The sequence below is a fragment of the Miscanthus floridulus genome, chromosome 4, assembly GCF_019320115.1.
Source record: "Miscanthus floridulus cultivar M001 chromosome 4, ASM1932011v1, whole genome shotgun sequence".
NCBI classification, from domain to species: Eukaryota; Viridiplantae; Streptophyta; class Magnoliopsida; order Poales; family Poaceae; genus Miscanthus; species Miscanthus floridulus.
The window spans coordinates 84,754,262-84,768,871 of NC_089583.1; the positions used below are offsets into that span (position 1 = coordinate 84,754,262).

A 14,610-nucleotide genomic window follows, 5' to 3' on the forward strand; every position below is an offset into this window, starting at 1 on the left:
ATGATATGAGCTAGGCTGGTGCAATCCAAGTGAGGAGCATGGTGGCACTCAAATGGTGATGTTGATCACATGAAATAATGAGATGGCCACATGTGATGATGATCAAGTGCTCAACTTAGAAAAGAAGAAAGAGAAAAACAAAACCCTATGGAGATCAAGGCAAATGTATAATTATGGATTTGTTTTAGTGATCAAGACACTATAGAGAGTGTGATCACATTATGATAGATGGTCGTACTATTAAGAGGGGTTCTTAACTAGACAATTCAGTCATCTAGTGCCACTAGGTGTTGGACTTCATGCATTGTATTTAGGCCTAGTGCACATCAGAGAGCAAACAAAAATATTTATGGAAAATGTTTTGAGAAATGCTAACTTTGCTCTAACATATTTTGAGAAAACACTTTGAGAGTTAGCATCGCTTGCAAAGTAGTGTTAGACTGCTTGTGGATCGAATCGAGAATAAAAACATAGCTAACGGAGGTTTTTGCCTCGGGGTGGTCACCGCCATGGGTGCGGCGGTGCACCGCCCTGGCCTGTCTGGTGACCGAAGAGTAGTTGGTTCAGGGTGATCAGCGCCCTAGGTGAGGCGGTGCACCGCCCTGGCCTATCTAGTGAGAGGCTGGACATGGCAGAGAGTAGCAGCGCTGGGGTGGTCATCGGACGTGACTGTGTGCACCGCCCCTCTCACGGCAGTGCACTGTCACTGGCTGTCTGGTGCCACCTCCACTTTTTAACCGAGGCTGAGACTTGCTAGAGTTAGGGCTGAGAGGGCACCGCCCTAGTCACCGCCATGGGGTGGCGGTGCACCACCCTAATTATCCAGAAAGGGGTGTTTTTGGGGATCGGCCAGGGTGGCACCGCCACCCCCTATCTGGTGCCACCGTCACCCTTGTCTGGTGACCAACTCGTCATCGATCGACCATTGGAATTTGACCATTGGGGCACCATCACCCCTTGTCCGGTGACTGCACCGCCCTATCCGGTGCCCTCGCAAAAAGCAGCTCCAAAGGGTAACGGCTCTATTTGTTTGTGTGGCTATAAATAGAGGGTGTGGCCGGCCTTGGCCACTCTCTTGGCACCTCATACACTTGTGCACACCCTTTAGAAGCTGAGAAACACACTCCACTCACTTGTTCACTTGATTTCATCATCTTGAGTGAGATTGGAGAGCCTCTAGTGCGTTGCATTGAGTTGCATCATCTTGTGGCACTAGTTGGATGATTTGGGCTAGTTGTGAGCTTGTTACTCTTGGTGTTTGCCAACACCTAGACGGCCTGGTGATTGGAGGATTGTTGAGCGGAGTTGGTGATTGTCCCTGGCCTCGATTGGTTGCTTGTGAGAGATCTAGTGCCTTCCTCGGCGGAGCGCCAAAAGCAACTTTAGTAAATTGCTCGTGTAATTGAGCTACCTCACTTGTGGGTAGGTTCTTGCAGCGCCTCTTGTGGTGGGCTAGGTGTGTGAGACCTATTAGCCGCTGAACCACCAACTGTTGGTCGACACAACGGGGACTAGCGTGCCAGCAAGCACGTGAACCTCGAGAGAAAAATTGGTTGTCTCTTGCTCTTTGGTATTCTCCCGGTGATTGAATTAGTGTTCATCTTGTGATTGGTTCACTCCTCTACGTGGCGGTATAATCATCCTGCTTACTCATTCACATTCCCGCAAACTAGTTGTCAAGCTCTTTAGTATAGTTAGTCTTGAGAGCTTGTTAGTTTGGTTAGTGTAGCTCTTTAGTTAGTCTTTGAGAGCATACTAGCTTAGTGAGTAGTGATCTAACTTGTTGTGTGTGATAATGATCATAGTAATTAGAATTGTTGGGATAAGTGGCTTGCAACCCTTATAGAGCTAGAGCAAAATTGCATTGCACCATTTGTGTTACTAACCAATTTGCTCTAGTGCTTTGTAGAAGTTTTAGATAGGCTATTCACCCCCCTCTAGCCATACTAGGACCTTTCAGGGGGAGAGACTATGGCCGATCGATTCCGGCCGTCAGGGTGGGAGCCGGTGGCAAGCGGCGATGCACGAGCACCACCAATATCGGCTGCGCTCATGGGTGCCCCTTGGCTTGGCCGGGGATGACCTGATGCGCCCGACACATGCCCCTAGCCGCCATCGGCAAGGGCAGCAGCGGCGGGATTAGGGAAGAGACTGAGGAGACACTGCGTGAACTGAGGGAAGAGACGGCGTGGTCGGCTTGGGTGGAGGAAGGAGGCAGTGGTGGCAGCGCAGGGCTCTGCTTCTACCAACAGACGAGAGATAGACCGAGAGATGGGGAGGGCGACGGAGCGGGGAGATTTTTTTCTTGAGAGAAGCGGGCGAGGCGGAGTAGGAAGCCATGTCTGAATGGACACGGATGGACAGACGCCCGTGTTGAATATTTAAAGGTGTCCTTAGGCCTTCCACGATGCAAAGTGATGCCCAAAATAAAAATAGGGCTCACATCACAGAAGTAGGCATCACTTGGTTTTTTTTCTGACTTGCTTGCCTTTCATTAGAATCAACCGGCCGAGGCCTCAAACATCACCAAGTCCGCTACACATGCTGGCGTTACATGCCACGTCTCCAGACGCTGTATGTTGGATACTTGTTTCGCTAAGACATGAGCTATCTTATTACAACATCTATTAACAAAAACAAAGGAGAAATCTTGAAAGGCAAGGCACAAGTTCTGAATTTCCTGCAGTACTGGATCAATGACGGAGCGTTGAGCTTCTTTCTTCCACAAGTTTACTAGCTCTAAACAGTCCGTCTCCAGGATCGCCCTCTGTTCACCATGTTGCTTGGCAAGCTCCAAACCATCACGGCAGGCCAATGCCTCCATCAAGCAGGCATCCTGACTCCTTTCATACCAACGCGCTTGCGCTACCCTGAATGCTCCTTTATGGTCACGGATAATACAAGCCGTTGCTCTCACATTGCCAGCTGCCTGAAAAGCTGCATCAGAATTGATTTTCACCCATCCAGGCTTTGGCGGAGACCACTTTGACTGCTCCGGTCTGTCGATTCTTGGTCTCAGTTCTTGGCTGAGCTGCCATAGGTCATGCGCTGTGTCTCTCGCCCACGTCACAGCTTGGTGATCGTTCATCGTCTGCTCACCATGGCGCCTCTTGTTTCTCGTCATCCATAGAGCCCACATACTACAGAGAATGATCGCTGTGTCCCGTTCAGAGCAGACGCCCGATATGATATCAGTGGCCGAAGTCTCTGGGTTTAGGCTTGGAACTTTCACCCGTGTCCCCAGCCGGACTTGATGCCAAAATCTTTTGGCCACCGAACACCCTATCAGCGCATGTTGGATAGATTCTTCTGGATCACCACAGTCTTCACAGAAAGCAATTCTTTCGATATGTCTCCTGAATAACACTTGCCTTACTGGTAGGAATTCATGAATAACTCGCCACCAGAAAACCTTCACTTTGGGCGGTGCCTTGATCTTCCACAGCACCTTCCACAGGTCATTTGAGGATGAACTTGGTGTTTCAGGGTGCGCCCCTTCCACTTTGATCTTGTACAGAAGCTTGTATGCAGTTTTAATCGAGTAAAACCCGGATTTTTCCATATCCCAGGCCCAGACATCATGATCACCTCGTCCTACCGGAAGCCTGAGGATTGCTTCTTCATCTATTTTGAGAAAACAGCCCCTAACTGTCTCTATTCCAATCACCATTCGCATTCAGTAACTCTGAAACCGTTGTAATAACCTGGCCTTCCTGGGGAGTAATCGGTCGGCCATCAAAGTGGTTTGCAATCCACCTGTCTCTCCAAATTTCAGTAGTGTTTCCATCAACCACTCTCTTAATCAACCCATGTTGCAGCGCTTCTCTTCCTGCCATAATAGCCCTCCATGTACTACTTGCATGTCTTTTCCTGGAAGCCAACATAAATTCCGAGTCATGGAAGTACCGCCCCTTCAACACTCTGGTACAGAGCGAGTCAGGTCGAGTAATAAGTCTCCAGCCTTGTTTCCCAAGCATGGCCAGATTGAAACACCACAAATCACGAAAGCCCATACCGCCCTTGTTCTTGGACCGCGTTAGACGCTCCCAGCTCATCTAGTGCATGCGATGATTGTCAGCACTATTCCCCCACCAGTAATTTGACATTGCTGTTTTCATTTTCTTGCATGTGCTGATTGGTAGAAGGAAGCAACTCATTGAATATGTTGGAACCGCCTGTGCCTCTGATTTGCTTAGTACTTCTCGACCAGCGCAGCTTGCCACCCTACCACACCAGCTATCAATCTTACTTCTAACCTGTGCCGGTAGGAATTCAAATAAACCACTCAAAACTCCTTCCCGATTCTGTTGGCAGGCCAAGGTATCTCTCTGCCAGCGCCTCCTTATGTATATCCAACTCCTGGCATACTTCAGTCTTTGTATCCTGGGAACAATTCTTACTAAAGAAAACAGCAGACTTTTCTTTGTTTACTAATTGTCCCGAGCCTTGGCTGTATGCCTGTATCTATTCAAAACCTCCATCGATCTACCAGCCCCTCCTTGCGATGCTTGTGAGAAGACAATGCAGTCGTCCGCAAAGAGCAAATGTGAAATCCAGCGGTAGTGAACACCAACTCTAACACCCCTAGATAGGTACAACGGGCCAATGGACTTCAGGAGACACGATAAACCTTCCGAACAAAGTAGGAAGAGGTAAGGTGATATGGGGTCACCTTGCCTAATTCCCCGAGTAGGTCTGAAGGGTTCTGTCAAAACGCCATTAATTCTGATAGAGAAGGAGACAGAGCTCACACATCTCATGACCAAATCCACAAAATCCGAATGGAGACCAAGCTTCATCATAATACCTCTCCGGTAAGCCCACTCCACTCGATCATAGGCCTTTGACATGTCCAACTTGACTGCACATGCGCCGGCCTTCCCTTTCTTCCTCTTTAGGTAGTGGATACATTCATATGCTATGAGCACATTGTCAGTGATTAGCCGGCCTGGCACAAAGGCGCTTTGCTCTTCTGAGATGATCTCGTCTAGGAACTCCCGCAGCCTTAGTGCTAGAATCTTTGAGCAAATCTTGTATAGAACATTACACAAGGATATCGGTATAAACTCCTTCACAGTTTGAGGGTTCCTTGTCTTAGGAATTAAAACTAAGGTTGTGTGATTTACCTCAGCCGGCAATACACCTCCATTGAGGAACTGCAACACTGCCGTTGTGATGTCTGAACCCACTAGGTCCCAGTGCAGTTGGTAAAACCCCACCGTGAACCCGTCCGGTCCAGGGGCTTTGTTGGCTCCCATCATGTGAATGGCACGCTCCACTTCCCCTGCTGTGTATGGCCGTGCAAGTCTCTCATTCATTTCGTCAGTCATTTTCCTGGGAACGTGTTGCAAAATCAACTCTGGATTCAAGTCATCTTGGGCTGAGAAGAGATTGGAATAGAAATCAGTAGCAACAGCTTCTATGTCCTCTTGCTACCGAATCATCATCAAGGCGTAAGGACACAATGGCATTGCGCTTTGCTCTTGCCCTGGACTTAGCTTGGAACAGTGACGTGTTGCGATCACCATATTTGAGCCAGTCCATTCTTGTACGCTGTTTTTTCCATTGTCTCTTCCTGTGACAGGAGATTAGAGATACGAGCCATGAGCTGCCTTTCCTTCCGCGAAGGGCCAGACCCAATCGACCGTCCCCGTTCCTCTGTCAATTCGCTCCGCAGCGAGGCCAAAGATTTCTTGACCGAACCAAAAACATCATGTTCCCAGTTCTGAAGTTGACCTTGGACTCCTTTCAGTTTAAGCTACATTTCTCTTAGCCCTTCACTTCCTGAGTACGGCGCCCAAGCATCCCGAATAAGCGCCATGTAACTCGGGTCTCGCTGCCACATATTTTCATACCGAAAATTCTTTTTTCGTCGCCTTCTATTAGAAGTATGCTCAAGATATTCAGCAATCAGGCAACAATGATCTGACAACGTATTTTGAACGTGCCATATCTTCACTTCTCTAAAAAGGTCCAAAAGGAGTCAGATGCTAGACCCCTATCTAACCTCACCTTAATATTGTGGTGCCCAGCTTGACGGTTATCCCATGTACGACTCTCTAAAGCCCTCCATTTGGCTTTCACTTCTTCCCGCACCCCCAAATTGTTCAGATGCATGCAGTACTTCATTGAAGTCGCCCATGCATAGCCATGGCAATGAGCTACGCCCTTTGAGCATCTTCAAACACTCCCAAGTCCCAACTTCTATACTGAAGTTCCCTTCTATACTCCCCATAAGTAAAGATTTCCAAACGGGCCGCACGGGCACTACACGGCACGAGCACGGCTGGGCACAGCACGGCCAGGCACGGCACGGCCAGGCACGGCACGGTCAGGCACGGTAGCCTTGCCGTGCCGTGCCGTGTAGTGCCGCCGTGCTCAGCCTCTGGCCCAGGCACGGCACTAAGCACTCCAGACCGTGCCGTGCCGTGCCACTAGGCACGGTAGTCCAGTGCTCATCCGACATCTCGTCGTCGCCGGCCTCCGGTCCCTCAACGCCAGTGGCTTCAAAAAAAGAAACAGATCTATGGTTAAATCAAGAAGAAGAAAAAGAAGTAAAAAACAACAAAGCAAGATCAACAAGAAGAAGAAGTGAAGAAGAACAGCGAATCAAGAAGAAGAAGAAGAACAAGAAACAGATCTAACTCACCTCGCTTGACGGAGCACCAGAGGCAACGGCGACGACGACATCGCTCAGATCCGGCGTCCTGGTACCTCAACGCATCATAGCGGAGCCCCAATGACGCCGGAGTCCGGCGAGATCGACGAGCGCGACGAGAGAGAGACGAAGACGATTCGTTGGAGATCTCAACGACTAAGCTACATCGCCGGTCAGAGAGAAGAGAAGGGATGTACAAGGCCGTGCCGTGTGCCCGTGCAAGCCACCGCCGCTGTCACCAGCCACCGGACGGCGGAAACAAGAGAGTGAGCGGCTAGGGTTTCGAACGAGAGAGCAGAGCCGAAGAGCGAGGTGCGCGCGGCGCGGAGGGGGAAGAAATGAGCACAGTAGCTTCCCCCGGGCGTCTCCTGGCATATATAGGCGCCCCACCGCAGCCCTTCATCCAACGGCCAGCGCTCGCCGGGGGCTTCATCCAACGGCTCTTAGCCGTGCCGACCCCGTGCCGGCCTTTGGAGCGGGCCGTGCCCGTGCCGTGCCAACGGGCTAGCATAGCGGCCCAGGCACGGGCACGAGGCCGTGCCGTGCTTGGCACGAGCACGGGAGAGGCCGGGCCGGGCCATTTTCGGACCGGGCCAAATCAGCACCGTGCCCGTGCTGGCCCGATGGGCCAGGCCCGTTTGGAAAACTTTACCCATAAGCCAGTAAATCTCCACTTCTCCTCCTTCGTTACCGAGTCTAGAACAGCAACATCCACTTCATCTTTCCATAGGAGCGCAATACCACCCCCTCTCCCTTGAGTTCCAACACGTACCTAGGCCATGGTGGTAACCAAGCGTTCTTAAGAGCCCATCAACACGGTCAGAGAAAAAACGTGTCTCCGATAAGAAGACCAGCACAGGGCGGTGTAGGCATCGCTTGGTTGTGCCGGCCTTATTATTAGCATGGGTTGCATGTCGCGCGTGAGAAATAATAACCAAAGAGAAAACGACCTGTGCAAAAGCTCTACAAATTAATGTTTGTGTATTGTGTCAATCTCTCTTCTCTCTCTTCATATTTTATTTGATATAGTTATCCAAGCCTGATCTTGTCTCGCTCCGAATTTCCTAGCGATGGCATTGCGACTTTGCGTGTTGCATTGCAGTGGCATGAGCTGTTCCTGAACCCTCTCTCTCCATTTCAGGCACCACTCTAAGCCCACGTTGTGAAGAGTGTCAGGCCAAAATTAAACACCAATACAGTGATTCCCGAGTCGAATTTATATATACTAGCTGTAGCCGATGTCGTTGTATGTCTCTATTGCCCATCTTAGCAGACGCCGCTAAAAACTAAAATAATCTGTATAGCATGCCAAAGTACAAACACAACAATAATTCTGACAATAAATCGCCAGGTTTTGACTTTTGAGGAGGAAAAAAAACTATATATGTGTATACCGCTCTTATGTCTTCTTACATCTTAATTTACATGCGCGTGTGTTGAGATCGAACCAAACGACTCGCCACTCGGCTTCTGAAATTTTGATCTGCAAGCTCGATCAAATCATCCATAAGTGCAGCACTGCACGTACGTCGCACACGAGCTGCAGGCTGCAGCGCCCCTACCAACTACGGTTTACTGAAGCTTGCTGGTGTCGTCCCCGGCCGCCGCCGTCTGCTTGGCCGCGGAGATGGAATTCTTGCAGTGCGCGATGGCGGCGTCGATGGCGCTCTGCAGCTCCTCCATTGTGCTCTCCTCCGACGACGTGGACACCTTCACCGACCGGCCAACGGAGAGGTGACCGCTGTTCGCCGGCGACACCCGCAGCGACGCCGGCGCGGACGACAGCTGCCCGCGCCGCCGCCTCCACCGCTCCCGCTCACTCATCTCCCTGGCGGCGCCCGGACCGTGGCCCGAGAACGAGTGCGGCCGGCGCCGCTGCTCGCGCCTCTCCCTCTCCGACTGATGCCGGGAGAAGGAGGCGCGAAGCTGCTCCACCATGGACGCAATGTGTCGCTTCACCCACTGGCCCACGTCCAGCGCCCTCTGCTTGGCCCGATCCTTCCTCTTCTCCTCGGCCTGCTGCTGCTTCCCGGCGGCCACGTCGCTGCTGCTGCTCTCCTTCCTCCACGCGCCGCCAAGGCTGGAGAAGAAAGGCGAGGCTTTGTTCTTGGCCCTACTATCCCTGTCCCTGTCCTTGCTGCTAGTAGTGATGCCGTTGCTCGTGGTGGCGTGGTGATGGCTCGCTCTGGCGTGGCTGAGGTCGCTGCCGACGCGGTCGACGGGGGTCCGGGACATGGAGAGCGGGTGCAGGTGGCCGCCGAAGGGAGAGGGGAAGGAGAAGTCGTGGGAGGGGGAGGTGGTGGCGGAGGAGATGATGGGCGGCGGTGGGGGAGGGGACGAAGGTGGGTTTGGCTTTACTTGGACAGTAGTTGAGGTGGACGTGCGCGTGACGACTGCGGTGTGTCCATGGCTTTGAGCGCCGCGGTAGGGTTAGCTTCCGCGCCCGTGCGCGTACGTGTGGGTGACAATGTTAGGTGGACAGCTGGTGTGGGGGAGGGGGATGCATGGCGAGCGCGAGAGCTATCGGAGGAGACGAGAGGACGCTGGGGTGATTAGCAAGGAGGAGGACCACACGGCCGGAGAGGGTTTAACCTGCTCTTTGCTATGTGAATTTGGGACGGCGTAGAAGATGATAAGCACGCTGCGAAGAAGAAGAAGAACTGGGGTGATGTCGCCAGAAATATACTATATAAAGAAGGAAAGCGTGGGATTGAACTGACAGGTTGATATGTTGATCGGAGGAAGAACAGTAAACTGCTGATGCAACGTAATAAATCAACCCTGTTGAGATAACATGTCACCTGATTAAGTCGATGATAAGAAGCATCTATCATTAATACCACTCACACTCAAACAACTGTAGTTTTACAGAAGATAACCTTAGCTGTACTAGTTGATTTGAATCTGAGATCATAACATGTCGAAGTACAAATGCTTCAGCAGTTGGCCAACCTTCTCATTTTTGACATGTAGCAGCCCGATCGAGCTTATAGTAAGGTACCCACCCATCATCAGTCTAGCAGACTTACAACTGAGAATTGGACTTCCATCAGCCCTGAACTAGTATAGTCAACCCAGTGGATGACACGCAATTATTTCGTGATAAGCCCAAATGGACCGCACACTAATTGTGATATAGCTCGATCATCGACTGACGTGTACCTGTATCCGTAGCTCCCATGATATGATGCCGTGTCCCCAGCAACTCGCTCTCGCTAGTGCATTTCAGACTCGATCGAGACACACTACTACTACTACTGTTAATCTGACGGCAGCGGCGTGAGCCCTCACGGCTCACACGCGCACGCAGCAGGGCCCTTGCTTGCCCGCCCGCGCGCCATTAGAGGCGCGGGGGTGTCGCTGTACATCACTTAATCAGCAGCGACTCCGATCCGTCGTCATCTGCACAGCTGCTGCCGGTTGCCGATCGAGCTCGATCAGGACACACGGACCAACCTGGCGTACGCCCCCCTGATGACTCGGACATGTATATGCATACAGCTGGTCCAGGAATGATCCCAGGAAACATGCAACATGCGTGCTGTGCTGCCCACTGCTGCTGCTGCGTATAATCCGCCAATCCGGTCCAGCTGAAGAGAGGCACGGTTACGGCATCCAGATGGAGAGATGTTTCGTCGTCTGGTTGCGTAACTGGAGAAATAAAGATTCAGAGAGAGGAACTCAAATCTGAGAAGGATGTGATGACCCAGGGACGACGTCCAATTGATGAATGGGCCCTTCACCCTTTTGTGCTCTTCCGTCGTCGTGTCCTTGGCGAGCTGTATCATGTTTCTTGATTTCTCTAATCCCTGTGAGCAATAATCCTAATTATGACATTTCGCTCACAGACATAACCAGCATCACCAAGAAAAAGCAGTGCCGTACTACTGTCGTTTCTGATGTTCATATCAATGGCACGGGCGCACGGCTCACGCTCTGTTCTAAATTATAAAATATTTAATAGATATGTAGTTTGGGGCTCTTGCGTTTGTACCCTTGTTTTGTATTAAAATTGTGATTTTGTCTCTATTTTTTTTTACTTTGTGAATTTACCCCTACTGTGCCATTCACGAAGCACCAGTTGCCCCTGCTCCGTCATCCACCCCTAACGGTGTTAACTTTTGTACCAAAGGACAAATATGCCCCTATGATTTTTCACTCCGTCTCGCTCTGCGTCTCCCAGCCCGACATAGGGGGCGGTGGCGGTGGCAGCCGCACTCTTTCCCCCTCCCTCCCCCTCCCTCTCCTTCTCCAGCCCAGCGGCGCCTCACCACTCCCCTCCCAGCGGCGTTCCTCCCCCCGACAGCGCGGTGGCTGGAGCTCGCGGCGGCGCGGTGGCTGGAGCTCGTGGTGGCGCGTCAGTGGTGGCTGTGTTGGCTCGGAGGTGGCTGGGACCTAGATGGGAGGCAGGCACCTCCATCCATGGCTTCCGAGAGGCAGAGAAAGTAGAACGGCGGCGTGCTCTGGTGGTGACGGCGGAGAAAGGCCGGGGCGGCAGTATCTCCGGTGGCGGCGGGTCAGGGCGCGGGCGGTCTTCAGCATGGCGCCGACGGCGTTGGGCTCTGGCGCGGTGGGCGGCGACCCTGGGTCTTGGCGCGGCGGTCTTGGAGCGGTGGAGCAAGGCGCCAACGGCATACGCCTTCAGCAAGAGCGGAGGGGAGCTTAGAGCGAGTGCTCGGCGTCCTGTGTTGCGGAGGAGGCCGCCGTCGCCACCATTGCCGACCCGAGGTCGAGCTCGTCGATCTCCGCATACACAGCACCTCTCGCCTCCCCGTCTCCTCCGTTGGCGCCGCAAGGACCCGTCGCGGCCGCCTATCGGCTCGGATTCGCGAGCAAGAGCTCCCTGCTCGGCCATGGCATTTGAACGGTGCGGGACAAGCAGCGGCGGCGGGAGCTCCCTGCTCGGCCATGGCGTTCGCGGCCGCGCTCATGGACAAAGGGCGAGGGAGCGGGCTGAGGCCTGAGGGCACCGCTGGGGTCGAGCCGATGGAGCCGGAGCTCGCCGGAGCTGTCCACGTCGAGGTCAGGCACCACCGCCAACACAGCCACCACCGAGCCGCCTGCACAACGACCCGCGAACACCGCCACCACCGAGACGCCTGCAGCCACCACCGAGCGTCACAGCCACCACCGAGCCGCCTGCAACCACCACCGTCCCCCGCACAACGCGGCCCGCGGCTGGGACCGGCCGACGCCCTGCGATGCTTGCTAAGCCGACACCGACCACTCCGGAGGAGAAGCGTGCACGCCCGCTCGATCTATCCCCGACCCGTGTGGTTTGCTTGTGGCTGGACGAGCAGGAGGTTGAAGATAAGATGAGGGGCAACATGGTCTTTTTGCCTCTGTTTGCAGGGATTTTGATTTTTTTTTAATTCATTTATTCTATGTCCATCTAACAGACATCCAAACCAGGGGCAAACGGATGGTTCGTTTTAAAATAATAGGGGCAAAATCACAAAGTTGAAAAAACAAGGGTAAAATCATAATTGGACTGCTGGATAGGGGCAAGAACACCATTTTCCCTAATTTGTATTATGTATTTGCATATATATTATGTCTAGATACATAGTAAACTGATATATCTAAAAAAATGTCAAAACGTCTTATCCGTGCGGTGCTGGCGCCGTCGATTTTTCTCCTTCTAGTTCAGCTCAAATCAGGTCTTTCATGTTTCGATCTAGGCTCGTGGCCTTTCGCGCCACAACATCTTTGGTCGATGTCTCTCTTGGGTTCCCTTCACGAGTCTCTTTCAAAGATTGCATGAGCCTGACCTCAGGGCTGGTCCCAAGTTGCAAGTGCTTTGGGGTGTGCCTTTCCAGTTCGAGGGCCCATAGCCAGCGACCTGACTATGTGTAAAGGCAACTGTAGGGTTTTATGATCTATTGGTTTGGCAGTCTTTCTTGATCTGCCATTAGACCTCTTCTGTTGGAGCCTAAATAATGGTGGTCTTGGTGGTCCCGGTGGCTAGTGGGCGGTAGTTGTAGGAATGGTGGTGGCTTTTACGTTTGTTCATTGCCCATCCTCGACATCGGTGACACCACCACTCTCCTTGTTGGAGGCATCTCCCACCTCCAAAAATGACACAAAAATCTAAGTCATGATACAGTATTTTTCTCTCACAATAAAACATCATCAGTCGGTTTATCAGTCGTAGAAACCATCAGCCGAACATGCTTTTGTGCCTACGTTCTGCCGAGATGATTGTTTCTCATTGTCAAATTTTATAATACAACTGCTCTATGTTAAAACTGGTGGAGTGGATAATCACTCTCTCTCCCTCCGACATATACACCTTGTCGAACTCGGCTAGTAAACAGCCTAACATTGTTAGATTTGTTTGGGTCGCAAATCACAACCAGAGCTTTTTGGGTTCTGTTCTTCTTATGGTTGGTTAGCTTTTTCAGTTGATTCTTTCCTATCACCACACCTATATAAGTATATATATCTTTGCTACACATTTTCTCATTGCCCACTTGTCATAGACACGTAAAGTCGCCTAGTTCTGTTCCCCTAATCTCTAGCCACGGCAATGGAATCATGTGGCTCGCCACATCAAAAGTTCCAAACACAGCAGTCCAATGCCATATCCGTCTGATCGAGGTACAGTTGGCCGTACGCAAAAAGTCTCCATGGAAGCTATGGCCCCCTTTAGATCCAAAATTTTTTGGATTTTGGCTACTGTAGCACTTTCGTTTGTATTTGGTAATTAGTGTCTAATTATGGACTAATTAGGTTCAAAAGTTTCGTCTCGCGATTTCTCACCCAACTGTGCAATTAGTTTTTTTTCGTCTACATTTAGTACTCCATGCATGTGCCGCAAGGTTCGATGTGACGGGTACTGCGCAAAATTTTTTGGAATCTAAGGCCTTGTTTAGATGCCATCCAAATTCAAAGTTTTTTCACTCTCTCCATCACATCAATTTTTAGCCGCTTGCATGGAGTATTAAATGTAGATAAAAAAATAACTAATTACACAGTTTAGTTGGAAATCACGAGATGAATCTTTTGAGCCTAGTTGGTCCACGATTGGACAATATTTGCCAAATAAGACGAAAGTGGTACTATTCATCGGGTTCAAAAAATTTGCAAAGTGAACAAGACCTAAACAGGCCCTAACAAGTCCAGAATCCAAACCTGACGTCTGACGACAGGGCATGGCCGGGCGGACGGCAGCGGCAAAGCTCTTCGCTCCCACGGCGGCGTCCCCATTCCAAACAAGCGGAGCGATCGGCACATGGCCGCGCGCGGGGTTCTCGGGAGTGGACAAGCAGGACATGACTCAGCACCAGTCGATCGCCAATTCGCCATGCCGATCCGTCCCGCGTCGCGTTCAGAGTCTAGGGCCTTTTGGCACGGATTATGTTGGTTTCGGCTTTATCTATTTTACGTAAATCGAGGTACTATAACGTAAAGCCGTTTTGTAAGTCGGGGTTAAAATGAACTAGAAGCCAAAAAAAAATCAGTTTTTCTGGTTTCACCGGCTTTGTCTTCACCGGTGAAGCTGTTTTAGATGAGCCGTGCCAAAAGAGGCTTTAGAAGCAATCGAAGCCACGGCTACGGCAACGGTCGCGCAGGGCTGGTTTGGTGGCCGCGCCTGGGCTTACAGGCAGGTAGTTAGCATTTTTTTTTCCGACGTGGAGAGAAGAAGAGAGCAAGAGAGAAGAGAAGCTGGGCTCTTATTCCAGCAGGTATGAAAGCATAGATGTTTGTGGACCTAAACTATAGCGTATGTGTATGACTTGCTCTTATAACTTTTCTTATAACTTTGACTTGTAGCTTTATTAACCTTGTAAGCATAGCGGTGGCGCGTGCAGATCCCACATCCCACCAGTAGGTGAGCTGTAGTCCGCCGGGAGCAGTGGCGCGCTGGTATGATGCAGTCGTGCTGCAGATGCGATGAGCAGCCCTCGCGTCGTCGCTCTCCCGGCCCGGGGCCGGGGCTTCCGTCACCG

The 14,610-nt window shown here is 51.5% G+C and overlaps 1 protein-coding gene across 1 annotated transcript; it reads right to left on the bottom strand.

The window, feature by feature from the left end:
• Positions 1-8,036: 8,036 nt before the first annotated feature.
• LOC136551924 (probable BRI1 kinase inhibitor 1) lies at positions 8,037-9,588 on the bottom strand. Its single transcript, XM_066543452.1, has 2 exons — positions 9,538-9,588; positions 8,037-9,439 (listed from the first exon to the last, which is right to left on the bottom strand). Exon 2 carries the CDS (start codon positions 8,891-8,893, stop codon positions 8,231-8,233), a length of 663 nt encoding a protein of 220 aa, XP_066399549.1. The 5' UTR covers positions 8,894-9,439; positions 9,538-9,588; the 3' UTR covers positions 8,037-8,230.
• Between the last annotated feature and the right edge of the window lie 5,022 nt (positions 9,589-14,610).

What these genes read in the sequence shown, in the direction of transcription:
- LOC136551924 (XM_066543452.1), bottom strand. Translation starts at nt 8,893, where the DNA reads ATGTCCCGGACCCCCGTCGACCGCGTCGGCAGCGACCTCAGCCACGCC.